The 24,499-nt window shown below is 35.4% G+C and overlaps 1 protein-coding gene across 1 annotated transcript; it reads right to left on the bottom strand.

Moving 5' to 3' along the window:
• On the bottom strand, window positions 1–22,651 carry MAP2K6_5 (Dual specificity mitogen-activated protein kinase kinase 6). Its single transcript, XM_051217310.1, has 10 exons — window positions 22,618–22,651; window positions 19,746–19,882; window positions 19,591–19,702; window positions 19,385–19,445; window positions 16,619–16,726; window positions 12,924–13,163; window positions 10,902–10,953; window positions 8,573–8,700; window positions 5,021–5,401; window positions 1–2,586 (listed from the first exon to the last, which is right to left on the bottom strand). Exons 3-10 carry the CDS (start codon window positions 19,659–19,661, stop codon window positions 2,464–2,466), a joined length of 1,164 nt encoding a protein of 387 aa, XP_051064697.1. The 5' UTR covers window positions 19,662–19,702; window positions 19,746–19,882; window positions 22,618–22,651; the 3' UTR covers window positions 1–2,463.
• Window positions 22,652–24,499: the final 1,848 nt, after the last annotated feature.

Here is a 24,499-nt window from a genome sequence, read left to right as displayed (position 1 = left end):
ACTATCGTTTGTTGAACTTAGCTGAGTTAGTAGACTCTGATTACCTAATTGAGATCTGCATGGTTATAATAACAAAAGATTAGAGACGATGAATGAAATGTTTCTGAATCGGTCGTAATGTTATCGATGTGTTCACTCTTGTCTTTTCTAGCATCCTGAGATTCAAAATCATATTGTCTTTTCTTATTTATCCCATGAATTCATTATTTTCTCTCGAATCATATTGGTTATTCCTAATCTTTTCCAGGACCATTGACACTGCTACTACTTTTAATAGTCTGTGACTGATTTCAGTGTCCTAATGTAATGAACCGAAATACATATTATTAGGCTCTACGTTTTGTATGACTGACTAACTAACAATCTGAGGTGATAATTATGAATAAAGCAATTTTCATAAATCTCAATAATGATGATTTTATGTTCACTAAAGACAAGCCTCGACATGTCTTAGTACAATGTTATGTGAGAAAACTATAGATCAATAGAACTTAAGCATTGTTGTCAGTGCTTAAGTTACTGACCGATAACACTAAATATAAATCACAAATCGGTTATTTAAAAGTCCACAATTTTAGTTTCAATTAAAGTTGAGATTAAATATAATTTCAAATAGGTTCTTTGAGGGTGGTAAAAACAAGACACAGAATCAATATCTTAAATCATTGACTGTTTATCTGAGCTATGCTTACAGGTTGTTGGGGACGTTAGATCCCCAGAACTCACTTGAAAATGGTCCTAATTTTGTAATTTTATTTTGAAAATTTGAATTTTTTGGTTTCGCGCCAAAAGCGCTCTCTTCAGCCTCATGTTGTATTTCCCATTTGGGAGAATCTTAAACGCTATTGGTCCGTTGTGTCTTTTAGTATGCTATTTTGTAACGCTTCCCAAGGACGGTTTTGTGCTGTATATATACGTTTTGATTTGTGTCTGTTGTTTTAGCTCGTACTTCTGGTTTTTTGAGAAATATACTTCCCTGTTCGGACTTCGACTTGTCTCTCTAGTTAGTAGGGCTGGGACGCAATAGAATAGATAGTTCATTGGTCTTTGTTCACAAGTCTTTTTTTCGTTCACAGACTAATTGAACTCGTAACCACTTCAAACCTAGCACAGATGAAGACGATAATTACAGTCAGCGGTTCGAAACGTTAAGTGACATGATTAAGAATCAATCACAATGGTGCAGATCTATTTATTGGTTACATTACTGAAGATTTTTAGTTCCAGTATTCCTTTATATTGGTATAAATTCATTTTGATGCTCATTTATACCAATATTCTTTAATGTACACTATTTTAATTCGTCTTCTTGAACAATACTCTCAAGATTCAATCTTTCTCATAATCATTGCCATCAGAATAATTTCAATTCATTTGCTATCCGTTTCTTTTTAAACTTCGTGGAAGGCCGTTACTTATTATTGTGGGACTCCTCAACAGCACACATACACGATCCCGCCCCGCGGGATTCGAACTCAGGACCTATCAGTCTCGGGAGCGAGCACTTAATCACTAGACCACTGAGACTTTTAAACTCCGTAGCGTTATATTAATATGACATGCTAACCTGGGTTAATGCAAATTTGTGCCAGGCGTTACAGTGATTATAACTGTCAAACTGACAACTAGATCCTACACATATTCACATTAAATAACATAACAAAACATTCAGCAAATACAGTATCGAGGATTTATACAACTTGTAACACGGCAATTGAAAGTCATGATTATGACATTCATAATAATAATGAAAACAGTAATGGGAAAATATAAATATTTGAAATATAATGATGGCGCCTATGTCTCTAAGAGCAATAGATTAACAGAAACTCGATTGTCACAGCCAAGTAAACAAAGAAATTGTCGAACTACGCAAGTACGCATGTACACAGAAAGCCAAACAATGATATTAAAAAAAATAGTGAGCTATGATAGTACTATTATTATACTACTTATAATAATTGCACAAATTCATAAGTAATATCTGAATAAATATCTAAATTTATACAATAAGAAAAAGTTTTCAATGAAAACAAATGAAACCGGTTGTTTGTTTGTTTTTTTTCTAGAAAAAAAACAATGAGGGAAGCAATCAGAAATAAAGAATGATTTCACTCCATATAAACTTTTATGTATAAGCACTCTCAAATCAACTCAATACACACGTATCCCCACACAGATAACTTGCAATAATCAAAATGGAAATGAAACAAAGTTATGTATACACATATGAGAAACGATTGTGGGTTGCTTTTTTTTAAATCATTTTAGTGTTTATCTAAAGTAATAATAATGAAATATTTGCACAGCGGGAAATTTAAAACAGAAGAAGGATTTTTACTTTACGCGGTCAAATCTCTTGTATACAGCATACGACGTGACTGGAATGATACATGGTGTTATTTCCGAAAACAAAGAGATATTCATAGATAATATAAATAAATAAGTAGATAGGGCATAATGTCAACTGTGAGTTTGACTTAATTCATTCATATTCATGTGAGGAGGAACTTTATTTAATATCGATTGAAAATATTTTCCAACGTCAATAAATTCACTTAATGAACGTAAATAGAATGGATGATGCTAGAGTATAGACGACGATAATAGAGGAGGTGAAGAGAAGAGAAGGTGAAAAAGAGAAAACAGTAAACATACACATAGAGGATAATCTAAACGCCAAGGTAATAGTGTACACGAAAAAAATCCAAACGATACAAGAATACTTTACTGTTTTAATATAAAAAAAAATAAATATCTACCCATTAGTGATGAGTTTTGAAAGGTTAGTCATGGAGGTCCGATGAGAAACTGTGACCAATGAAGTTTAACCATGTCGGATGTGAAATAATTACTTACCAACGGTATAGGAAGATGATTGTGAAACGTTATGAGTTGATTGAAATTAGAAATTTAAACCAATGGATACCGTTTCAGTGACCTGAAGACCCAGTGTTCGGCGAGAGATCAAGTGTTAGCTATTTCGTCGCTCGTGGGGTCGCTGATGCTGAAAAGTTCACATATACTAGGACAAAATAGCTATCAAATGATTCCCGGTTTTTAACGGTTTCCCAATTAAGATTAGTTCATGATATAAACTTTGAAAAATAAATATGTCGAAATGATAAGGCGGTAATAAACAATACAGTAATCTCATGGCACATGGTTTTGTTTAAGACCACCCAAGTGCAAGTTTAATGTTCTAAGGTACCTTTGTTTTTTAAGTCTAGACAGCTTAAAAAGATTTACAGGTTTTACATCTTTTTGGTCTACTGAATTCTCAATCTTTCACTAAAATTCCTTCTCAAGAATATGATTTCAGATATTTTAAGCGGTGAATGTAACCGACTCATACACCATGTAAATGTTAAATTAGTGGTTGGTTTTAAGTTCCACTTTGATTGTATGACATTTATTGCAATATTGAAGTTGGAGAAATGGTACTTAAATGTGACCAATAATAAGTTTAAAGTTGAATACCTTAACTACTAAGTAAATGAATACCACGCTCTAAATGGAAATTAAGGTGAATATTAGCGGGGTTATTTAATACGATCTAGAAAATAACCTACTTAAAGTGTACATTTCACAATGTGAATATTCTTCTCTTAGGAAATCTGAAAAAGACTGCTATTGATGACTATGTTAACCTGAAGGCATCATCTCAGAAATAAGAACACAACTCAAGATCAGTCAATTATGAAACATTTTCAATGGTGATTTTACTATCGTCTATATCAATGTAGCCATTTGTTGGGGTGATCCAGAAAATTGCTTGCAAAAGACAAGCAAGCATCAGGAAACACTAAGAATCGTTTCATCCAATCAGCGTTCACTTGAAGTCTTAGCCAAAAATATCAAGGAAGCGAAACGTCACATGCAGATGCTCTGATTCGTTGGCTGCTACACTGCTACTATGTTTAGTAGCATTCCAGAATCTTCTAGCAAACCAAGGACATTTAAAATATTATAAAAATCCTGTATTTTCTGTATTAAAATGAACCTTGGAGTAAACTACTTCTCGCATACTTTGATTCTTCTCTCTCATGTTCAGGTCACTATATAGTTCTAGCTTGAGGGTTACAGAATAGCTTAGGAGACGAATATAGCGTTTAATCCGCACAGACTTATCACCATTGTATATTAATCGATATTATTTTATATATGGAACACTTTAAAGACATCGAACAGTTAAAAATTCTAAATTCAACAAGAAATTTTATATTAATGTGGGCATTTATGCTTAAGCCCCCAAATGCCCTGGTAAGGCTGAGAGTCGGAAGAGTATGCACTCCATCTACAAATAATCTCACATGGCCACGTGCATACAACCAATAACACAGAAGTCCTACTCACGGCCTTCTCGAGGCACCGGTGTTGCATACAAAATTGAAAGGACGGAAAGCGAATGTCCGGCGCTTTAATCGGGTTGGTGAACATGTAGAGTCCATCTAGGGAAGTTGGAAAACCACAATTCCAAACCAATCATGCACATGGGCTACAGGATTCCCAATGAACAAATGGCGTATGAACCAATCATCGGTCATTGGCTACCATGGGACTGCATCTCCTCACGATGCTCCACTGCTTTGTGGATCAAACATTTAGGTCGAAGGCTCTGGGTGTGGCCCCCTAGAAAACCACCTACTTCGGTTTGGGCACCCGGACAGTATCCTAGCCTTCACACAAAGCGAATGATTTATGTGGCGCATATCTATTTGGTGCCTCCTTGTACCAATGTTTATGTATCTAAATAAAATAATAAATAAATAAATTTACACTTAAAGGAGATAAGCAGTTAATCTGAACAACAACAATTTCTTTCTTGTCAATTAAATTACTACTATGAACAACCAGATTAATTTGATTCAACAAGGCTTGGAACTTTGCAAGTGAAATCATCGGCTAACTAGTTTGGTAAACTACCTTAGCTTAAAGAATATATTAAAAGTGAATTATGTGTAAATATGAAGAACAAAAGAAACATTATCAAAAATACAATAGAACAGGTTAAACAAACCATAAGTGCTTGATATTTCGGTCGACATCTCACATCTTTCTCTAAACACTGTGAAACAAAATTACGAAATTCAGATGAAAAATCTGTTGTTTTTGTTGATGATGATGATGATGATGATGAATAAGATTCATTTGAATTATTGGAATATTCAATATTGACAAGTGTTGTAGTTGATGATGAAGTTTGAATAGATTTTGGTAAGTATTCCGGTAAACTAGGTGAATCATTATCTAATACACAAGTGAGTTGTTCAAATACGGAATTCCATGATGGATAAGGAAATTGTCCAGTGGATAATTCAATCAAAGTAATGCCTAAACTCCATACATCTGAACGTATATCATAACCATTAGCGCTTAACTCTGGATGAATACGTTCTGGCTATAATAATAACAGTAATAATAATAAAAATGAAGAATAATACATTGGCATAAAATTAAAATTTTATTACTCTTATAACTTGTGGCCTGTGTGCCCTGTTAATGTATAACTTATTAATCGGATCAATGACGCGTAAACCCGTATGAGCAGTCTAGAGTCCTTATTAGTTCTGTTTCCTGCTTAGTCCAGCCAGTTGAGTTCAGAACACAAATCTCAATCTCTGTGAAATGAATCCTTTATTTTAAACGTATTGGGTTCATATACCAACCAGACAGACCACAACGTACTATAAAATATGAAACAACATTTGTACAAGAATTAGCCAGATGTAGCCGTGAATGAGGGATGCAGTAATTAATAGACAGGGAATAATTCAAGAATGGTAAATCGTATAATAATAGTCCGTAGGTCAAAATAAAGCTTGTGATAAGAGGGACATGAATATGAATAGTTCAGTTACATAACAATTATACGATAAAATATACGCATAGTATTGATACATAAATGGATCCCAAAAGTCACCATTCATTATGCTTATCGGGGCATAACAATTACATGAATAAGAAAAAAACTAATCATACAAAACAACGATTCAATGATCACAATAACTTAGTAAGTAGACAATACTAGTTTGTGTAATATACTTTTTTCATGCAAGAGTTAATGATATTATACCCCAATAAAGGTTGTTCAAGGTGAACTAGCTGCTTTAATTACTAATCCACTAATACATGAAACCAAAAAGGGAAGTAATAGATAGTCATTTAGTTCCAGTTAGACTCCTCAGCAAATGTACACACAATACAACCAGGATACTGATAAGTTTCGAATCACTGTTGTTACGAATTTATGTATGAAGTGGTGTAACTTCTAGGTAGATTACAAGTCCTAACTTAACTATCCAGAAGAGTCAATTAAGCCATAATACCATAATACACAGAAAAATGGAACTTCGGAAATGTATAGGGACATTGAATTCCCACTACGTATCTGAACTTTAATTTCGTATTAACTGAGAGCCATTAGCAAGATGTATCTAGAATCATGAAAATTGAGAATAACATCTGCAATAGCTTATTTGTAACATCTATGACAGTAGGAAACAGTGATGGATTTTTTTTCTAGAACTATTGGAGGGTCACTAGTGTTTTTCAAAGTTTTTAGATAGATATGTTTTACTGAAAAGTACCACCCTGCATCAAACTTATGTCACTACAAAGGTTTCTGTTGACCATTTATATAATAATTCAAAATCAAGTATAGCCCATCATTATGTTGAGTTATTTAGGTTAGTTAAGCAGTTATAAGTAACACAGAACTTGAAATTATCAAGAGAATTGTCAGGGTAGTGGAAGCCAGTAACAACACCAGTGGTAATGGTATAAAAGATTAGGTATAGACAATATTATTTGAACAAAAATGATTTACAAGATAAAGGTTATGAGATAACTTCAAAACTCACAGTCCAAAAAGCGAAAGAGATTGAATATAACTACGCTCACCATTACCGCTTCTGACCCATGAAATTTAACGCCTCTCCAAACACTAATCGCGGTTATTATACACACTCTAATCAATTGAGTTGTACTTACCGAAATAGCTTAGTCTAGAAATTAGTGACTTTATGGACGAGTGTTATTTTTATTTTGGCTACTCGTAGCTTTCTTCCAATCCACTCCTACACCAGTAAAACTCACGGGTCGAAGTAGGCGCTGGTTAATTATATGTAATATGCATGATTCAATAACCTTAGTCAAGTTATTTATCTTATCAATGCTAAGAATGTTAGGCGCAATATATAACATCAGTTATAACACAGTAATAAATCGGTGCAATTCCTTCACACTTTTATTTGTTGGGTGTCTGTGTGCTTTAACTCCTAATGTAAACGTAAAGCCGGGAGATTCAAGCACTTCCGGTTAACAAGTCTTAAGCTAGACGAAACGAATGCATTGGATCACGCTGTTAGTTACTATGCAACCTTAATACAGCACATGATTGTTTCTTTTCAAATACATAATAGGCATAGATATGAGTTAGCATTGAGTATATTGTTTTACATTCAAAAGTGGTAATGGAGAATATACATTTTATTTGTTGCAAAACACATTCACCATAGTTTTCATCTTAAAATTGAAAGGTTTCTCATTAACAAAAAGGATATATAGTCATTAAACAGTGGTGAATGTGTATTTACGTTTAGCGCGCGCTCTCTCCCTCTCTTGATCTGTGTGTGTATATATTTATTAGGGGGGTTGATGTTAGTCAAATGAAACTTTCTTACAGTAAAATTCAAACCCTGACAAGAAAATTGTTTACACTTGTCTTAGTATACAACCCTAGATATTAGAAATAACGGTAAAAACGAATTGTATTGTAAATGACAGAGTTACTCATACACACGCATATGTACACCTTAATTGTCTTGATATTACTATGTAGAAGAACAAATGAATGAGTTAAATATTAACAATTTTTTGCTTAAAACTTATATTTTTATTTAACCAGAATGAGAAATGACAATGTGATTGAAATTAGAAATGTATAACATTTGAATCCAATTCAGTGACTTAAAAGTTTAGCGTTTATCATAAGACTTAATAGTTTATAACTCCGCCTGGAGCCCCTCTGGGGCTACCACCGGTCCCAAGCCCAGATAAAGGAGGAGGGTTGAGTATGGGGTTAACGACCCCATCCCGTACAAAACTAACTCGCTAAAAAAACGCTAATCAAAAAAAATTATTCAAACCATTTAATCCCTGCCCTGGGAGTCAGAAGGTCTTCAGTTAGAAGAGTTATGACGCCTTATGATGAAAGCCGAATTCCTTCGCAAGTCACGAGACTGATGCCCCTTCTGACAACCAGAGCAACCATTTATTTAGGTACATGGAATGCTCGTACAATGTTAGAGATCGTGAGAATCATCCAAGTTGCTAATAGTTCATGACTCAATCCTTAGTTATGGTCGTAGATACGTACTGACAAAGAGTCACACAATAGGACATAACAGGTTTTCAGTACTTCCTGGTTTCCATTAACTATATATAACTAAGGTTGTAATCCATTTAATTTCACATAAATCATTGATTTAGATCCATATATAGACTAACAAATAAGAAATCTGAGAAAGTTACGAAAAACAAATAAACAAGGGAGTTAATTAAAGCTTACCGCCATATACGGTTTACAACCAGCATCACGTGACCGAGCAATACTATCAACCAACTGACCAGATATACCAAAGTCACATAATTTCACATTACCGTTACAATCGATCAGAATATTTGATGGTTTTACATCTGTATAGTCGACAAATGATGTACAAAATAAAATATTGTTATTTTCATGTGGTTTACATCACAAACCCATTATAGCCAAATAAAAATAGAAAACTGAGAAGTGATAGACAGATATTTTGTCCTAGTATCTGGCTCTTCAGTACCATGCATATACAACCCTGTCACCACGGATAGAGTGCTGGACCTTTTAGGTACCGCAACGAGTGACTAACTATCAGATCACTCAGCTGGTATCCGATAATTTCAATGCCTAACCTAAATACGTTTGTGTTATTGCGCGATTATCATCTTATACGATAGGTAGGTAAATGCCTAACTTTCAGAAATTACCTCTACATGTTAGTCAATAGTGAGCATATGATTGAAGTCAGAAATGTTAGCTATGGTATACGTGCTTAGTGATCTGATAGTTAGACTCTGTCCTTGGGTTCGATACCTGGTAAAGTTATGGATGTATGCCACTGAAGATTTCCATACTGAAATAAAACACCTGTCATGTGCTTGGTGATTTTTTATGTTTGCTTCGGTACATTCAGTCTGTGGATGTAAACTACAAAAAATTCAACGATCTTCATAAATCTTCTAAATTAGAAAAAACAAAACAATTAAACAGTGGAATGTTACACAATCTTACAATAATTTGCTTGTGGATTGGAAAGAATTCCCTAGAACAGAGTTCGGCGGAGAATCCAGGTGGGTGGCCTATGCTCCTCCTCGAGGGGTAACAGGCGTAAGTAAGTAATTAAAACTAGACTATTCATTATATACATAAATGTAATTGCGTATAATACCACTTAATTCTTGACACTTTGTTAGGAAAAGTAAGCGTCTAAATGTTGACCCGATGATAAGCAAAGAAAATACTTAAATCAGTCATTATATTCATCAAACTTATATACATTAATGATGTAAACAGTGGTAATAGTTTGAAAATAGACAACTTTCTTTATGGATTCAAATTAATTGGCGATCTTTTTGGAAATCATGAAACATGGAAGAAATGTGAGCTAATGAATAAATACCCGTTAAATTACTGAATGATACTATGTTATCAACGTTACACACATGATTTATGGATACAATCTACTACTGTACGATCTTAGGTGAACAATTTTACTAATAGAATTAAGATAATTATCTAATGCTTCTTGATTTTTAATGTGTTCTATACATAACGAATACTCTTTGAGAAATGTACTTCATTGAATCAAATATAATTAAAATGTAAGAATGAGTTGAAAACAATCCTATACCGAAAGATAAATAGGAACTAAGAAAACACAAATCCGTTGGCCGGACACTATTAGCAACAACCTACTGTGGGAAAGAACAAACCAGATATCAGTGGAGGAAGAAATCAGGAAGAAGCGCTGGAAGTGGATAGGACACACATTGAGGAAAGCACCCAACTGCGTAACAAGACAAGCCCTCACATGGAATCCTCAAGGCGAAAGGAAAAGAGGAAGACCAAAGAACACATTACGCCGGGAAATGGTGATAGACATGAGAAAAATGAACAAGAATTGGATGGAACTAGAAAAGAAGGCCCAGAACAGACTAGGTTAGAGAATGATGGTCGGCGGCGTATGCTCCATTGGGAGTAACAGGCGTAAGTAAGTAAGTAAGTAAGTAAGTAAGTAAGTAAGAAAACACAAAAGGTTAATATAGAAAAAAAACAACCTAAGAAGCTTCCAACACCTACTTCAGTGGATCGAATCAAATAGACTAGTGAAAAGAAAACTAGTAAATCAATTAGCATATATTTCAACACTTCAACTAAATTATTATTGATCTTTATAAAATTACCAGAACTAATAGGACGAAACGCGCGTCCTGGATTCCACTACTAGCCAATATCCATCACTGCTTACAAAAAGCTTGTGAATTAAGGCAATATCGAGGCATATGCACATAAACCAATAACAGACTGATCAATTGCAGTCTTAAATCTCAATGGGAAGATACAAGCCAAACAATACCAAGTGAATTACCCGAACTAAGTTTTAACAAGAAAAAAGTAGTTTAGAGACTTGATGTTAAAGCATAAACTTTTGTTTGATTAAGATAAGATAGTGTAAATAGAAAAAGTAACGTGTATATCAATCCCCTTGAGAATCTTTCTATACACCATTAACTACTACTCATACTACAACCACCACCGCCACCACCATCACTACTACTACTATTTCATGTTTACTTACCTCTGTGAATGACTTTAAGAGCAGTTTTCAAGTAATCAAGTGCTGAAACAGTCTTTTTATATGTAAAAGAAAAAAAAACAGAAAAATCAGTAAGAAAACCAAATAAGGTAATAATAATAGATCGATTAAATGTATGATTAATTTGTTTGAAGATGTTTTGTGATGGTGAAGATTTATAGCTCAGGTGGATGATTTTGATGGAGTTTTGTTCTTCTCTGAGCTGGATAGTTTGGTCGTAGAGCTTTCATCATCATTCTTGTGAACGACATCATGAGCACAAACTTCCGGTAGAAAGCTCCACGACCAAACAAACCATCCAGTTCAGAGAACAAAACTCAATCCAAAAGAAAAGATATTTTGTAGTGAGTGATTTAACTTATAAATTATATTCTTCATGAATTGATCACTATTAGAGTATCATTTTAAAATCAAAGCACAATGGTAAAACCTCATTTAGTTCTACTATGAGATTCTTGAGTAGTGAGTAACTACAACCTAGTCATCAATTGAACGTATGACCTTCGCATATCTTAACAAATGCTTAATCACTTACACATATATAATCATTTTCAATATTTTTGAATTCTAATGTTGTTAAGTAAGACATTAAAAATGTAACCGATTAGTCAAATAGAAATAAGAAGTTTTCTACTGGCAGATCTTGATTCATACACCCAAGTGATTTGAATGATCTGATCGTATAATTTATTCTATTGATCAAACTAATCAGTCATTTCTCTATTGTAAGTTTAAGTTAATTAAAAGTGATAAAGAATTTTGAAACATTTCAGAGTAAAATATGTTAATTATTATATTTTTTGTATTCTAAAGTCTTGATGGAACAGAGGCTGCTCAGAGAATGGAGCCATTATAGGAATCATAGTTCCTGTCAATTCTTATTGTCTAGAACACTCTACTCATGTTATCAAATGCTTTAGTACGACTGAGAGTGGGGAGAGTCAGCACTCCATCTCCAAATGCTCTTATATGGCCACGTGCATACAACCCGTTATGACTTTACGTCCGGCTTTTGCCACGTGATTTATCCGCCAATCAAAATACGACTTATACAATCTTAGCACTGTGTCAAACCAATGACGTCCTACCGGTATGAGCAGTCTAACGTCCTTATTGGTCCGCCCGTCCACTTGAGTCCAGAACACAAACACCAGCTTCTGAAATATGAATTATTTATTTCAAACATACTCGGTTTATATATCAACCAGACAGACCACAACGTACCATAAAATAGAAAATAACATTTGTATAATATTTAGCCAAATGTGGCTGTGAACGTGGGAGGCAGTAGTCCAAAAACTGAACATAGCTTAAGAACCGCAAATCGTACAATAATAAATTATAGGTCAAAATAAAGCTTATAATAAGAGGAATATAAATATACGCAATCTAATTATTGAATATTTATACCATAAGAATGTATAGATAATATTAGTCAATTAATAGGTCTGAGAAGTTACTCGTGATTTAATCTTCGCTCGGAAACACAACCACTAACACATAAGTCCTACTCACTACCTTCTACGAAATTGAGAGAACGAAAACCGAATGTCCGGCGCTTTAATCGGGTTGGTGGACATGCAGAATACACCTAGGGGAGTCGGAAAACCACAATTCCAAACCAATCATGCACATGGGCTACAGGATTCCGAATGAACAAATGGCGTATGAACCAATCATCGGTCATTGGCTACCATGGGACTGCATCTCCTCACGATGCTCCACTGCTTTGTGGATCAAACATTTAGGTCGAAGGCTCTGGGTGTGGCCCCTTAGAAAACCACCTACTTCGGTTTAGGCACCCGGTCAGTATCCTAGCCTTCACACCAATCGAATGATTTATGTGGCGAATATGTATTTGGTGCCTCCTTGTACCAATGTTTATGTGTTTAAATAAATAAATAAATAATAATAATAATATATCACAGTTAGACAACATTGAAGGAAAGAGATAACCAATCAAATATTTAAATACATATACACATATATAAGCATATAACTTACAGCTGTAGTAATTTTCCCAATAATACTTTCAGGGATTCGTGATTGTAAATAATTATAAACAAATTTATAAAATTTATCTAATGATGTAGACATCATTTCCATGCATATCCAACAATCACCTTCTGTAAATATTGCACCATAAAATAGAACAATATTTGGACAATTTGCTGAATTCATAACAACATCTAAATCTTTCAATGTATTTCTTTGTTCACGTTCATTTAACGTTGAACGTATTCTCTGTAGAATAAAACAACAACAAAAGAACTCGAAGACTAGTCAAGTAAAACAAAATGTCTGAAGAATACTAAGCAGTAAGAATAGCTGGATCGAATAACGTCATATATAACTGTGATGACAGGGGAAAAAAAGGGAAACACACTGAAGATGCATATATCAGATGACCAACTCAACCGAATTGTACAACAGTAGCAAGTACAACTTAATTCACAAACCTAGTTGTTATAAACTCTGACACATATTCACTGTTCGAGTTCATATGCTATGTGAACTATTTCTTGTGATACAGTTGCCAGAAGTATTTCAGAATTCATTTATGACCCTGAAAGTGGGAATACTGTCTTCAAGCAATTCAACAATTGAGAAGATACAGTCACTCAGCTACAACGTAGGACCAGGCATATATATGCATAGGTCCAAGTTGCCACACTTCATTAGCACAACAAAATGAACATCGAAGTCACAGAAGCAGTTACTTAGAATAGAATTCTGCAAACAAGATGACGTTTGGAAGACTCGATTGCTGATGAGGAAGTTGGGGAGAAGTGAATATACACGCTACGTTGACCACTCACTGTCGAGGTTACCACGAAAGCTTACTTTCGAAGAAATAGTAACCCAACTGTCAGAGATATTCGTTGAATCGTCTTCATTGTTTAGTATTCGATGATAGTTTCTAAATTTGGTGAGACGTAAAGTTGGTGATTATAGTGCTCTGATGGATGAGTCTAAAAGGCTGAAGAACATCAGTCACGACAATGAATTAATTGAACAGGTAAATCCGAATTTAACCTGAAGTAGTGTGAATGTTATTACTAGGTCAAAACCTCAGAACCCAAGAACATTAGAAACAACTGATAACAAACCAATGACTGCTTGTTGGTTATGTGGTGGTTGGAGTTATAAACGATTCTGTTCATTGAAGAAGCATAAATGTCAGATGCTCAGCAGAGGCGGACATAAAAAAGGCTATCGTCCAATCATTAGTATGTCCCAAACTAGGAAGAAATATAAACTTCTTCGACACATGAAGTCAGCCAAGTCCTAATCACTTCATCTAGAACACACTATGACATTCGGAGGAAGTGTGTTACTATCCTAACTAACGGCACGTAAACGTATCTTTAAATTGAAACGGCATCCAATATGATCCTGATATCTAAAGGAACGTATGAACTTAATGGGAGACTAGCAATGAAACCACCTAAGACAAGTAATGTATTGAAACCTGTTAGTGAACAACAGTGTGAATTTTCTTTCAGCTGAATTAATTCTAAAAGAATATGTTTTCTAACAGACTGACCAAACTCCGGTCTCTTTGGTCTAGATATGTTAGAAAAACTTCTAATATTGGATGAACCAATCAACCATGTCCGTAATGCTCTGTGCACACCACTAAAAATTCCAATATCTGAAACAAAAACGGGTGGAAGAGAAAAAATTGCTCCGGCCTTTTCAAGTTGATTTTGTTCATTCCACCATGGTGAAAGCTCATCTACTAGTGTCATCAGGTGAGGTAAAAGAAGAATTTCCCCAAGACCAAGTCCTACAATAAACTAAAAAGTTCCACTTAAGAGGATGGCCCTCGAAGATCTGCTAGGCAGAGCTTCAGCAGTTTTAAGGACGCAGACTATGTACTTCAATCTCAGAATTTTTCGGCAGGACGGAATTAATCATTTTCGGACGTATCCATCCCATCCTCAACCCAATAGTCAAGTAGAATGGCTTGTTGGTGCATTTAAAAACGCTCTGCAGAAATCAAAAGAGGAGGAAACCACGGGAAAGGTTTCAGGGAGGTTCCTGATCATCTATCGTCCTATCCCAAAACCTCAAACAATTAACGGAGTCTCTACAACTGAAACTTTACTTGGCAGGAAAATACATAAATATTTAGAGGCTATTCGTCTTATCCCAGACCTTGAGCCTCAACGAAGCAGATCTATGAAGAAACACTTCAACTGACATCATGGGTTAAAAAGATTATTGCTCACCATGGGTCAAAAAGTACTTGCTATGGACTGTAGTGGCAAACATCCTACATAGATGTTTGGCTGGTCAAGTCATGCAAAGGAAAGAAAATGAGGTTTATGAGGTATCAGATGGATTAGAAGTTTGGGTACGTCATGCTAACCAAATGAAAGCAACTTCGATTGCCGGCAACGAGAACCGACATATATTACCTCTTGGTGTTCTGCTGGACATCTCTGAAATCGAAACCCCTGAAACAGATAGGTCAGTCTCTGTGCAAGTAGAGTGATACCATTTCTTTATTGCCTAGAACGTGGATAAATAGAAAGCACACACGAGTCACATGGTTGCAGGTGGACGCTAACACTAGATCCAACAAATCTACTCAAAAGGGAGGTATTAGAGGTATATAGATTAGATTAATGCATGTTCTATGCAGGATTGTGTTGAAGCACGTTGACTGGACATTTTTTAGACAATCACCACTGGCAAATAATTGAAGAGAACTAGAAACTTCTCGTGCAAAATTATAAGTACACTAACGTTTTTCTTATTGTGATTCTTAGTCCCATTAAACTTTGTTTACTTGGAATATAATTACGTTCTTATATGGGGACTAGTCAAGTGCAGTAAGGTGTCCGAAAAATATCAAACAATGAGAGCAACTGAGTCGTGTAAGGGAGATTTCAACGAGTGCATTGAAACATTTCTAAAACAATAAGGTTTTCGTTGTCACAACATGACTAACGTGTATTTTTACTAGGACAAACAAAGGACAAATAAAAAAGAGTGATTGTTCTACAATGGAATCGAATTTGATAAAATTCGTGTTTTCTTTTCTGTTCTTTCGACAAAATAGAGCTTAGTATTTGGTAATGTAGCTTGTGATTCCAATTGTGTAATAAAATTCAATCTTCGTCTTTCCGTTAAATATTGAACATTAATATGACTCTAAATCTTTCATTCTAATTTTTTGATGTTTAGTTTGGATCGTCGTTCGTACTATGATTTTTACGCTCTTCGTTTCTTATCTTGTCAATTTTCTTTACCAATTTCATGTGGAGCGTAATAAATTGGACCGATACTCTTCAGCTTTATTTTCTACATCACTTATGACTGATTGACAGATTTATCCACTAGGTTTTTAGTTAAATGTTTTGTATTTGAGAGCTGACGATACTAACCGACTGTCAAAATCAAAGTGGGTTCAGCGACTCTTGAGACTGAGCGCTTTAAAATCACCAAACCACTGCTTTATAACTACTCATCTACAGTAGAATAAAATCCTGATTTCATAAATATATACGTTGAACAAATATTCTAAGATCTAAAATGGATTAATGGTGCATCTGATTGTAATTATCATTAGAGATCATGGGAATGCTTCAAGTCACATAATCTTGTATCAGGCAGTATATCTTTGTGTTAATTGCAAAACCTAATCACGAAAAAATGGAGAAACGAACTTATCAGTTATATATATATACCTTAACTGCCATAGCTGTTTTCGTAGGTCTATGAACCATACGATTAACAAATCCATATGCTCCTCGACCAATTTCTCCTTCATCCATAAGATCTTCAGTTGAAAATTTCTAATTCGAAAAAAGGGTATAAAAAAGTGGAAATAAATTCAAACAGCACATATAGGTGGATAAAATTGCTTTCGTGAATAACTGCCTCACATCTAACATGAGTAGACTACACTGATCAGAGTATCCGACTGAAACTCCAGGAATTACTTCTCAAAATAAGTCACTAGTGACCACATAATTATTACCATTGAAGGTGGTTTGTGGAGATGGCTGAATTTCCCGGTCTGTATCAAGGTTTGACCTCAGTTAGACAACTATCAGAAGCCAGGAAGCATTGGAGAGCTACTTCATCCTAATATGGGACACATTAGTAGCGGGCATCAACGACCCAACCTTCAGAATAGTGCGTTGGGATTTAATGGTTTACATTATCAACTTCAGCCATGTGCTCACTTCGAAATATAATTTCCGAATTTTAGTGAGCTATGACTAATGGAGAATAACAATATTTCTTTCAATTAGATTTCCAGAAAGCTTAACTTTAAGATACAATAATATCTATGTGTATACATTGAAAATATAAGACTAATCAAGGCAATTTATCAGTCAATAGTAACAATGAAAAGTGACTACATAACTACTAATAATAAGCAAAAGTATACGTCGATTGTAAGGTGATAGACATAGAAACATACAAATAATAAATAGTAAGATACCATGAATGGATATATGGATATGGTAAAAGTAGATTAAAGCTTTTAAAAAAGATTATCTAATATAATTAATCCTTAAAATTACACAATATGAAGTGTATATGAGGATAGTCAGCTTAAAAAAGCATATAATAGAGTAGAGAAGAGAAACAAAGAAATAGTAGGAAGAATTAGTTGAGCTTCTTTATCAGTCTTTCTCTGGTTAACAAAAAGGAATATAAGATGTTATGAAATTTTCTAAAACATATAGACTATAACTGATAGCTTATGTTCTGATTTGGGGACTTGTCGAGTGAATCGGTGTCCGAGAATACTAAGCAATAGGAATAGCTGGGTCATTAACCGTAAGAAACCAGGGATATAACAGTGGCGGAGAAGATTTGTAGCTCAGGTGGATGATTTTGATGGAGTTTTGTTCTCTGAGCTGGATGGTTTGGTCGTGGAGCTTCTATCTGAAGTTTGTGCTGATGATGTCGTTCAGAAGAACGATGAAAGCTCCACGACCAAACCATCCAGCTCAGAGAACAAAACTCCATCAAAATATAACAGTGGCGACGGGGAAAAACTAAAGAAAAATGGCGATTTCTTTAGAACAGTTGCGGTTAATATTACAGCACCAGCAGAAGTTGTTAGCCTTGCAACAACAACTATTGAACACACTTTTCACTCGACCAGAAAATAAGAAATCTGTTTATGATGCAGTAACAGACATTTCAGAAGCATATCTAGTGGAGGGTTCAAATCCCTTTATACCTGAATCAGAACGTAATATTTGTAACGTGTCCGGCTCACAGCAAGAAAATACTGTGCTGAATGCTCATAAAGTTGTGGCAATACGAAATGATCAAGAGCCAGACCCTGTAGATGAAGCCCGGAGTCCAGAATTGAATGAAGCACTACTGGTCCTGTCTAGCTCTGAAAATAACTTTCAGCTAGAACAAATTTATGGTCCACGTGATATTAGCCAAGAAAGCTATGAGGACTCGTATTCAGAAAATAGCTGCAGTGACACAACGAACCCAATCATACCGAATGTTACTCAAAATCATTGTGAGACAGAAACTTATATTGAATCAGCTTATCCGATTTCTAATGACAATGTATCAGACATGGGTTCTCAGAACAATGCATGTTATTTTGATGAAATTTCTTATAAAAATCAGGAAAATATATCAGCTGAGTCAAATTATGGTCAAAAGTCTAATTTAATTTTGTTGGATGATGATTTCCGTAATGATCCATTATCCACTGATGAAATTCCTAATTGATTTGAAAGGAATGCTTCAGAAGAACTAAACTTTGACCTCAAATCAAAGGTCGTTCATTATCATCTAGTCGTTTCTAGTGGATCCGACATTCAATGCGAGAAACGTCGTTTAAATAAAGTCCTATTATTTGTAACTTGGAGATATAAGGATCCGACATTGTTTCGCGGAGGAGGAGAACGTTGGAGAATTAAAAGTTATGCATACTTTTTTTAAGAAAAATCAAAACGCCGGGAACAGACATGTCAGTCTCTGTGCAAGGAAAAAGTGATAATTCTTCATTGCCTAGACGATGGACTAATCGAAAGCACAAGCCAGTCACTCAGTTGCAGTTGGACCCTAGCGCCAGATCCTACGAATCTGCTCAGAGGGGAGGTGTTAGCGGGACATAGACTAGATTAAAGCATGCTCAATGCATGATTGTTTTGGTGGACGCTGATTGGCTGATTTCTTATCCAATCAGCACTAGTCGATAGTCGGAGAATACTCTGGAATCTTCTTATGTAAAAACTATAAATATACCGACGTTTTTCCCTATTGTGCTTCCTACTGGCTTCTGACTTGCTATTTGGAATATAATCTTTTTCCTGTTCAACCGTGTTCTGATTTGGGGACTTGTCGAGTAAATCGGTGTCCGAGAATACTAAGCAATAGGAATAGCTGGGTCATTAACCGTAAGAAGAAAAGAGAGAGTTATAACAGCTTAAATACCTAAAAGAAGTCAATTTGAATTGACATACCAAATCTTGACAAATATTTGGAATGGTTAGCTTTCCTTGACATGAATGATATTTACATCCTCTAAAGTATGAAAAAAAGAGATAAAACATTGAGAAACAGATAAAGTAGTAATAAAAATCTATGATATTAATAATAATTATTATTATTATCGGTAATATATTTAAGGAATATATTTTGAAAAGTAAAACACAACAATAATACTAACGATGTTAATAATCCTTCAGACTTCAATTGTCCCAAAGGTGATCTGCCAATTAGCTGAGGTCGACAAGACATTGTTTATATAATATCAAATCTTTTTCCTAGTATCTAATATTCTGTGAAAATAAATGAAATTTTTAACAGATAAATCGTAATTACTTGATTCGGTTTATGAGTCTATTGTTCGATTATAATAAACTGTCATTACAGTCAACATACAGACACATTGGTATTTGTCAAACTGATTTGGAATACTTATTCGATCATTCAAAATGAAGTTGGTCTGTTTACGCCCTCTAAACAAAAAAGTAATGTGGATTCATAAAAGGGAAACTAAGTACAAGTATTAGGATATATGCAACAAATAAATATGAAAAAAACATGTGTAACAAACTGTTGTTTGTCAGAAAACCAATAGGACTGTTATCGACCCATACGATATGAATCCGTAATTAATCTCATCTCACTATTTCATATCATTTCTCTTCATGAACTTTACTTGTGTACCCGTGGAATCACATTGTCCATTATAGTTGGATAAATTTACAAACAACTGCATAGATCCATACACTTTAACAGCTGGAAATTTCATTTAAACCATTGACCAGGTACCGATTAGTGTACTTGACTTCGAGCTAAACTAATTTTAAGGGCATGTGATACATTGCCCAGTTTCCCAAACCGAAGTAAGTGGAGTAATGTTCAAATCTGAGGCTTAGCGGCTGAAAGTTGAACGCCTTAACCACTAAGCTATCGCATTAATAACATACGGGAACAAGACAATTAGATGAAACATTCACCTTCAAGCTAATTAGTAGTAGACAATGAATTAAAATAATTGCTTGGAGATACGGAAAGTTTGAGAAGTGGCGGATTACTGGTAAATGTACTCGATTTTCGAGCATACGACCTCAAATTTAAGGTCTCCTGCACTTAGTTTGATTTAAGCAGTCAGTTAGATTTATTTATGTATACAGAAATTCGAGTATGCATGTAGTTGTGTGGAGCTGACCGCTATACTATAATATGCCTTAAATATTTCCCCCGAATTCTCTGGTACGTTCGAGGGTGAGGAGAGTCAGCTCCTTTCGATAAAAGTAGTCAAGAAGTTTGTGTATCTAGGTAGCTAAGTGCCGTCGGTGACGTGGTTGATGGGATAAATTCAAGTATAATGAAAGCCAGAGCGGTTTATTTTAATCTGGCTCACCTTTGGCACCTTCTTAGTGTTAATGTGGCTAGAGAAGTTATCATTTATGACTTGGAATAAAAACCAGTGGCGATCCTGCTGTAACTTTATTTTACTTTATTCACAAAAGTGAACGTAACTTCTTTGACTCAAAGAATTCCTTCTGGCTTTATTTTTCCTAACTAAGCTGCTTCTTCCATTGTTATTGTGGTTTATATCGTATATTACTCGTTAATACGATTCCACACAACATGCAATAACATAAAACAAGCACAATTTCAACTAATAAGGCTCAAATTAAAAAGCCAACTAGTTAGCAGGTAAAAATGTTTATTTCATGCCTAACAGAAGATATTTTATAGAAATTCGTCTTTGAGATCCAGCCCCTAGAAACTGGAACCCTTGATCTAAAAACTCAACTTTACTCACGGGACCTGTAAGTTTAAAAACAATGACTTTTAGAGTCCTTATTAGCTCATTACTACCGTACATTCGGTAAATATTGGATTTCCTACCAATAAAACGAATGAAATGGGAGAATAGTAGGACAAAGATAACATTGGAACTCAAGTCCTTCAAGATAGAAAAATAAGTACATGTAACTACGATTGATTTTAGGCCACGTTGCGTAATAATAAATTGCACCTGTCAAGTTAAGTAAGCTATACTATGACAAGAATTGACCATAAAGGGTACATTTTAAATAGCTATGTCTGGGAGTATCGCAAACGGATAGACAGACGGACATTAACATAAGACCTGATACAAACACTCAACAATCTCAGTTTTCACACCTCGTACCACAAGGAAATAAGGTTGATGGAAGCGAAAAAAGAGGACGTAAAGATTATGAAAACGCAAGTAATAAAGGATTGAATAATAAAAGTCGAAGAACAATTGACATCGGTGAGCATAAACTAGTGAATATTGGTAGGCTTAAGACTTGACTTGCGCTACTACAAACAGTTCGGGCCTTGTTACCAATGATTTTACTCTATTGTTCACAATTATTTCAAGGACACAACTAATGCTTGATGACAGTTAAACTAAAAGTAATGGAAGAATTTTAGGGGACACCAGAGTGACCTTGAGAGGAGTCAACTACATACTGGGGCCGTGAAGGGATTAAAAATTCGTGGGAGATTAGAATAATAGCATGGATTTGAAAACTACAGTAAGAGTTTTCGTCAAAAACTGACGTCAGTTATAATGCCAAAACGTTAATTAAGCCATGCTCCCACTTTTACTATTAACTCAATCTCATCCCTAACCTCAACTTTAGGGGCAAACGTATGGGCGAGCTAGTAAATGATGCCCGAAGCCGCCCATAGCCCGGGCCAGTAATCCTAACTCACAACCACAGATCAACTCATCGTTCCTAACACTCACCTTTCGCATAGCGGAGGACGTAGTTAATGAAGAGGAAGCTTTATAGGGTTACCGACCCTACTCACAACACAAGTCTAAATCCTATTATTTAAAGCGAACATTGTTTTACAACTATAATGAATAACTCAGCATGTAAAGATTAGTTAATCACATCATAAATACAATATAATTACATATAACAATTGCCATGGAATGTTCTACAACAATTTTGTCGCTTTTTCTGACGTTTTTTGTAGCCAAATGACGTCTCATGATTAGCTGATAAGTCCTTCAGTGTAGCATACTTTTACTTCATGTGTTTTTCGATAATTCATTTACACTAGCTTATTTTACAGACAGGTCCAGGCAAAAACAATATAAAAAACTGTATTTTTAAACTAATTAAAGTGTACAACCGCCTGTTAATTGAAAACAGAACATTTAGAACTGCAATTTTGAGCAAGTAACAAGGCTCACCAAACTAACAAGTACCGCACAACTTGTAAATACCTCCATTAATAAACCGAATCAGTTGTTCAAATGGTTCAAATGAGTTTAGATGGAATAGAAGAACCCTTTACCTAACGGGCTCTTGAATCTAGTATCGGTGAACCGCCGGTGCCTTCAGGTGGGAACCTAGGTAAATTTTCGATAAAAGAGGAAAAAGAACAAGAGATGGTAAATCATGGCGAAATACTGTCATTACTCCTTAAGAATATGTCAAGTTTTCTCTTAAAGGTCTCCTGTGAAGTCGCTTGGACTGACTCAACCAGAAACAAATTCCGTAGTTTGACTGCTCTCAAGAAGTAGAAGGTGTGCCCAAAGTCAATTCTGCTGTGTTGTATCTTTGTTTTTGGGTGTTACCTCTTAGATTTGTCTTGGGACTAAGCTTAGATAGGTGTTTAAGGAGATGTCTAGTAGTGTCATTATGAAGTCACCTCTAAGACGCCTGTACTCCAGTAGATAAGGGTTCGGTGACTGTAGGCGCTTTCCACAAGACTTGAACCTAACTGATTTCGTTGGATGCGATCCAGAGTGTACTTATCCTTTTAGAGTGAGGAGGAAGTACTATATTTCCGTACTCTAAATAGGGACAAATAAGACTGTTAAAGATTATGTGGACGGTTCTTCCGACGAACTGGCTATACTGACTTCAACGTTACCACTACAAGGTTTATTCGGAAGGCATTTTTTTGCAATTAGCATATGACTTATGATCGCAATGTACCAACACTCCTAAGTATTTTTCAACTTGAGAGACCTCTAGAGTAGAGTGACCTAAGTTGAATTTGTATTCTGCAACACGTCTCAGATGGGTTACTTTACGTTTCGAAGTGTTAAAGGTAAGTCCGTTGTCATCTGCCCAACGTTGAAGTCGAGTAAGATCCTCTTCACAGTTTCACATCATCAGCAAAATATATTCAATCTGGCGATACTTGTCGTGGAAGATCGTTTATATAAATCAAGAAGAGCAGGGGTCCTAGTACTGGACCCTGGGGCCCCCACTAGGTTATTCGGCAGTCTGAGATAAGGTAAAGTTAATCTTGACCATTCTTGAAACCAGGCTGTTGGGGTGAAAAGAAGTTTAAGGATAATAAATAGTCGTGTATACCGTCGCATATCAGGGACTCCATAAATGTTCAGGGTATAGAAAGAAGAGCCACCGGTCAGTAGCTTGAAGTTTCTTTGAGTCGACCTTCTGTGAAAATTAGTCTGATGTGAGCCAGCTTCCAATTTTCTGGTAATGTGCCTAAGCTTAGCGAGTGTGAGAACATCAGGCTGAGCTGTGTCGTCAAGATTGAAGACACTTACATCAATATAGCAGGATTGACCATATTCAGGTCAGCAGAAGTGTCCTTGTTTAAGTGCTGCAGTTTCTGATATGCCTAGCCAGCCTCCAGGTTCACTTCTGAAAGTCCTGTGGATTTCCAAATGAAGCTCTCATCAACATAGCTAGCGTGGGTCAGTTGAAATTTCCTGGAGTACTGTTCTGTCAGAAGGCCGGTGGCGTCACCTTCACTGCTGATTGAGCCATTAGAAGCTAGAAGTTAGAAAACTCCGGTTTTGGCTTGTCGAAGAAAGAGGATGCATGACAGAATGAGCTCCTCGGATTTGTTCGGCGAGGTTGACTTTAGAAAGATTGAAGTCACCTATCATCAGAGTTTGAGTATACCCGAAACGAGTAGAGTTGGATAATCCCTACATCACACTATTTTCATACCTGACGCCAGCAGTAGGCTTTCTGTAGATGACTCCATCCAGACAACACGATATTTCAGACAGTATTACTAGGCGCCATACATATTCGTCAAGATTTGTAGAATTACGGTTTACTATAACATTAGTACTGCTCTAATAG

The sequence above is a fragment of the Schistosoma haematobium genome, chromosome 5 (genome assembly GCF_000699445.3).
Source record: "Schistosoma haematobium chromosome 5, whole genome shotgun sequence".
Lineage (NCBI taxonomy): Eukaryota > Metazoa > Platyhelminthes > Trematoda > Strigeidida > Schistosomatidae > Schistosoma > Schistosoma haematobium.
This window is presented reverse-complemented; position numbering and strand designations above follow the sequence as displayed.

Coding starts and splice junctions, on each gene's coding strand:
- MAP2K6_5 (XM_051217310.1), bottom strand. CDS start 19,661: ATGTCTTGTCGACCTCAGCTAATTGGCAGATCACCTTTGGGACAATTG. Junction 16,727..19,384: donor CAAATATTTGTCAAGATTTG/GTATGTCAATTC, acceptor TTTTCGAATTAG/AAATTTTCAACTGAAGATCT. Junction 5,402..8,572: donor GTTGTAAACCGTATATGGCG/GTAAGCTTTAAT, acceptor TTATTATTATAG/CCAGAACGTATTCATCCAGA.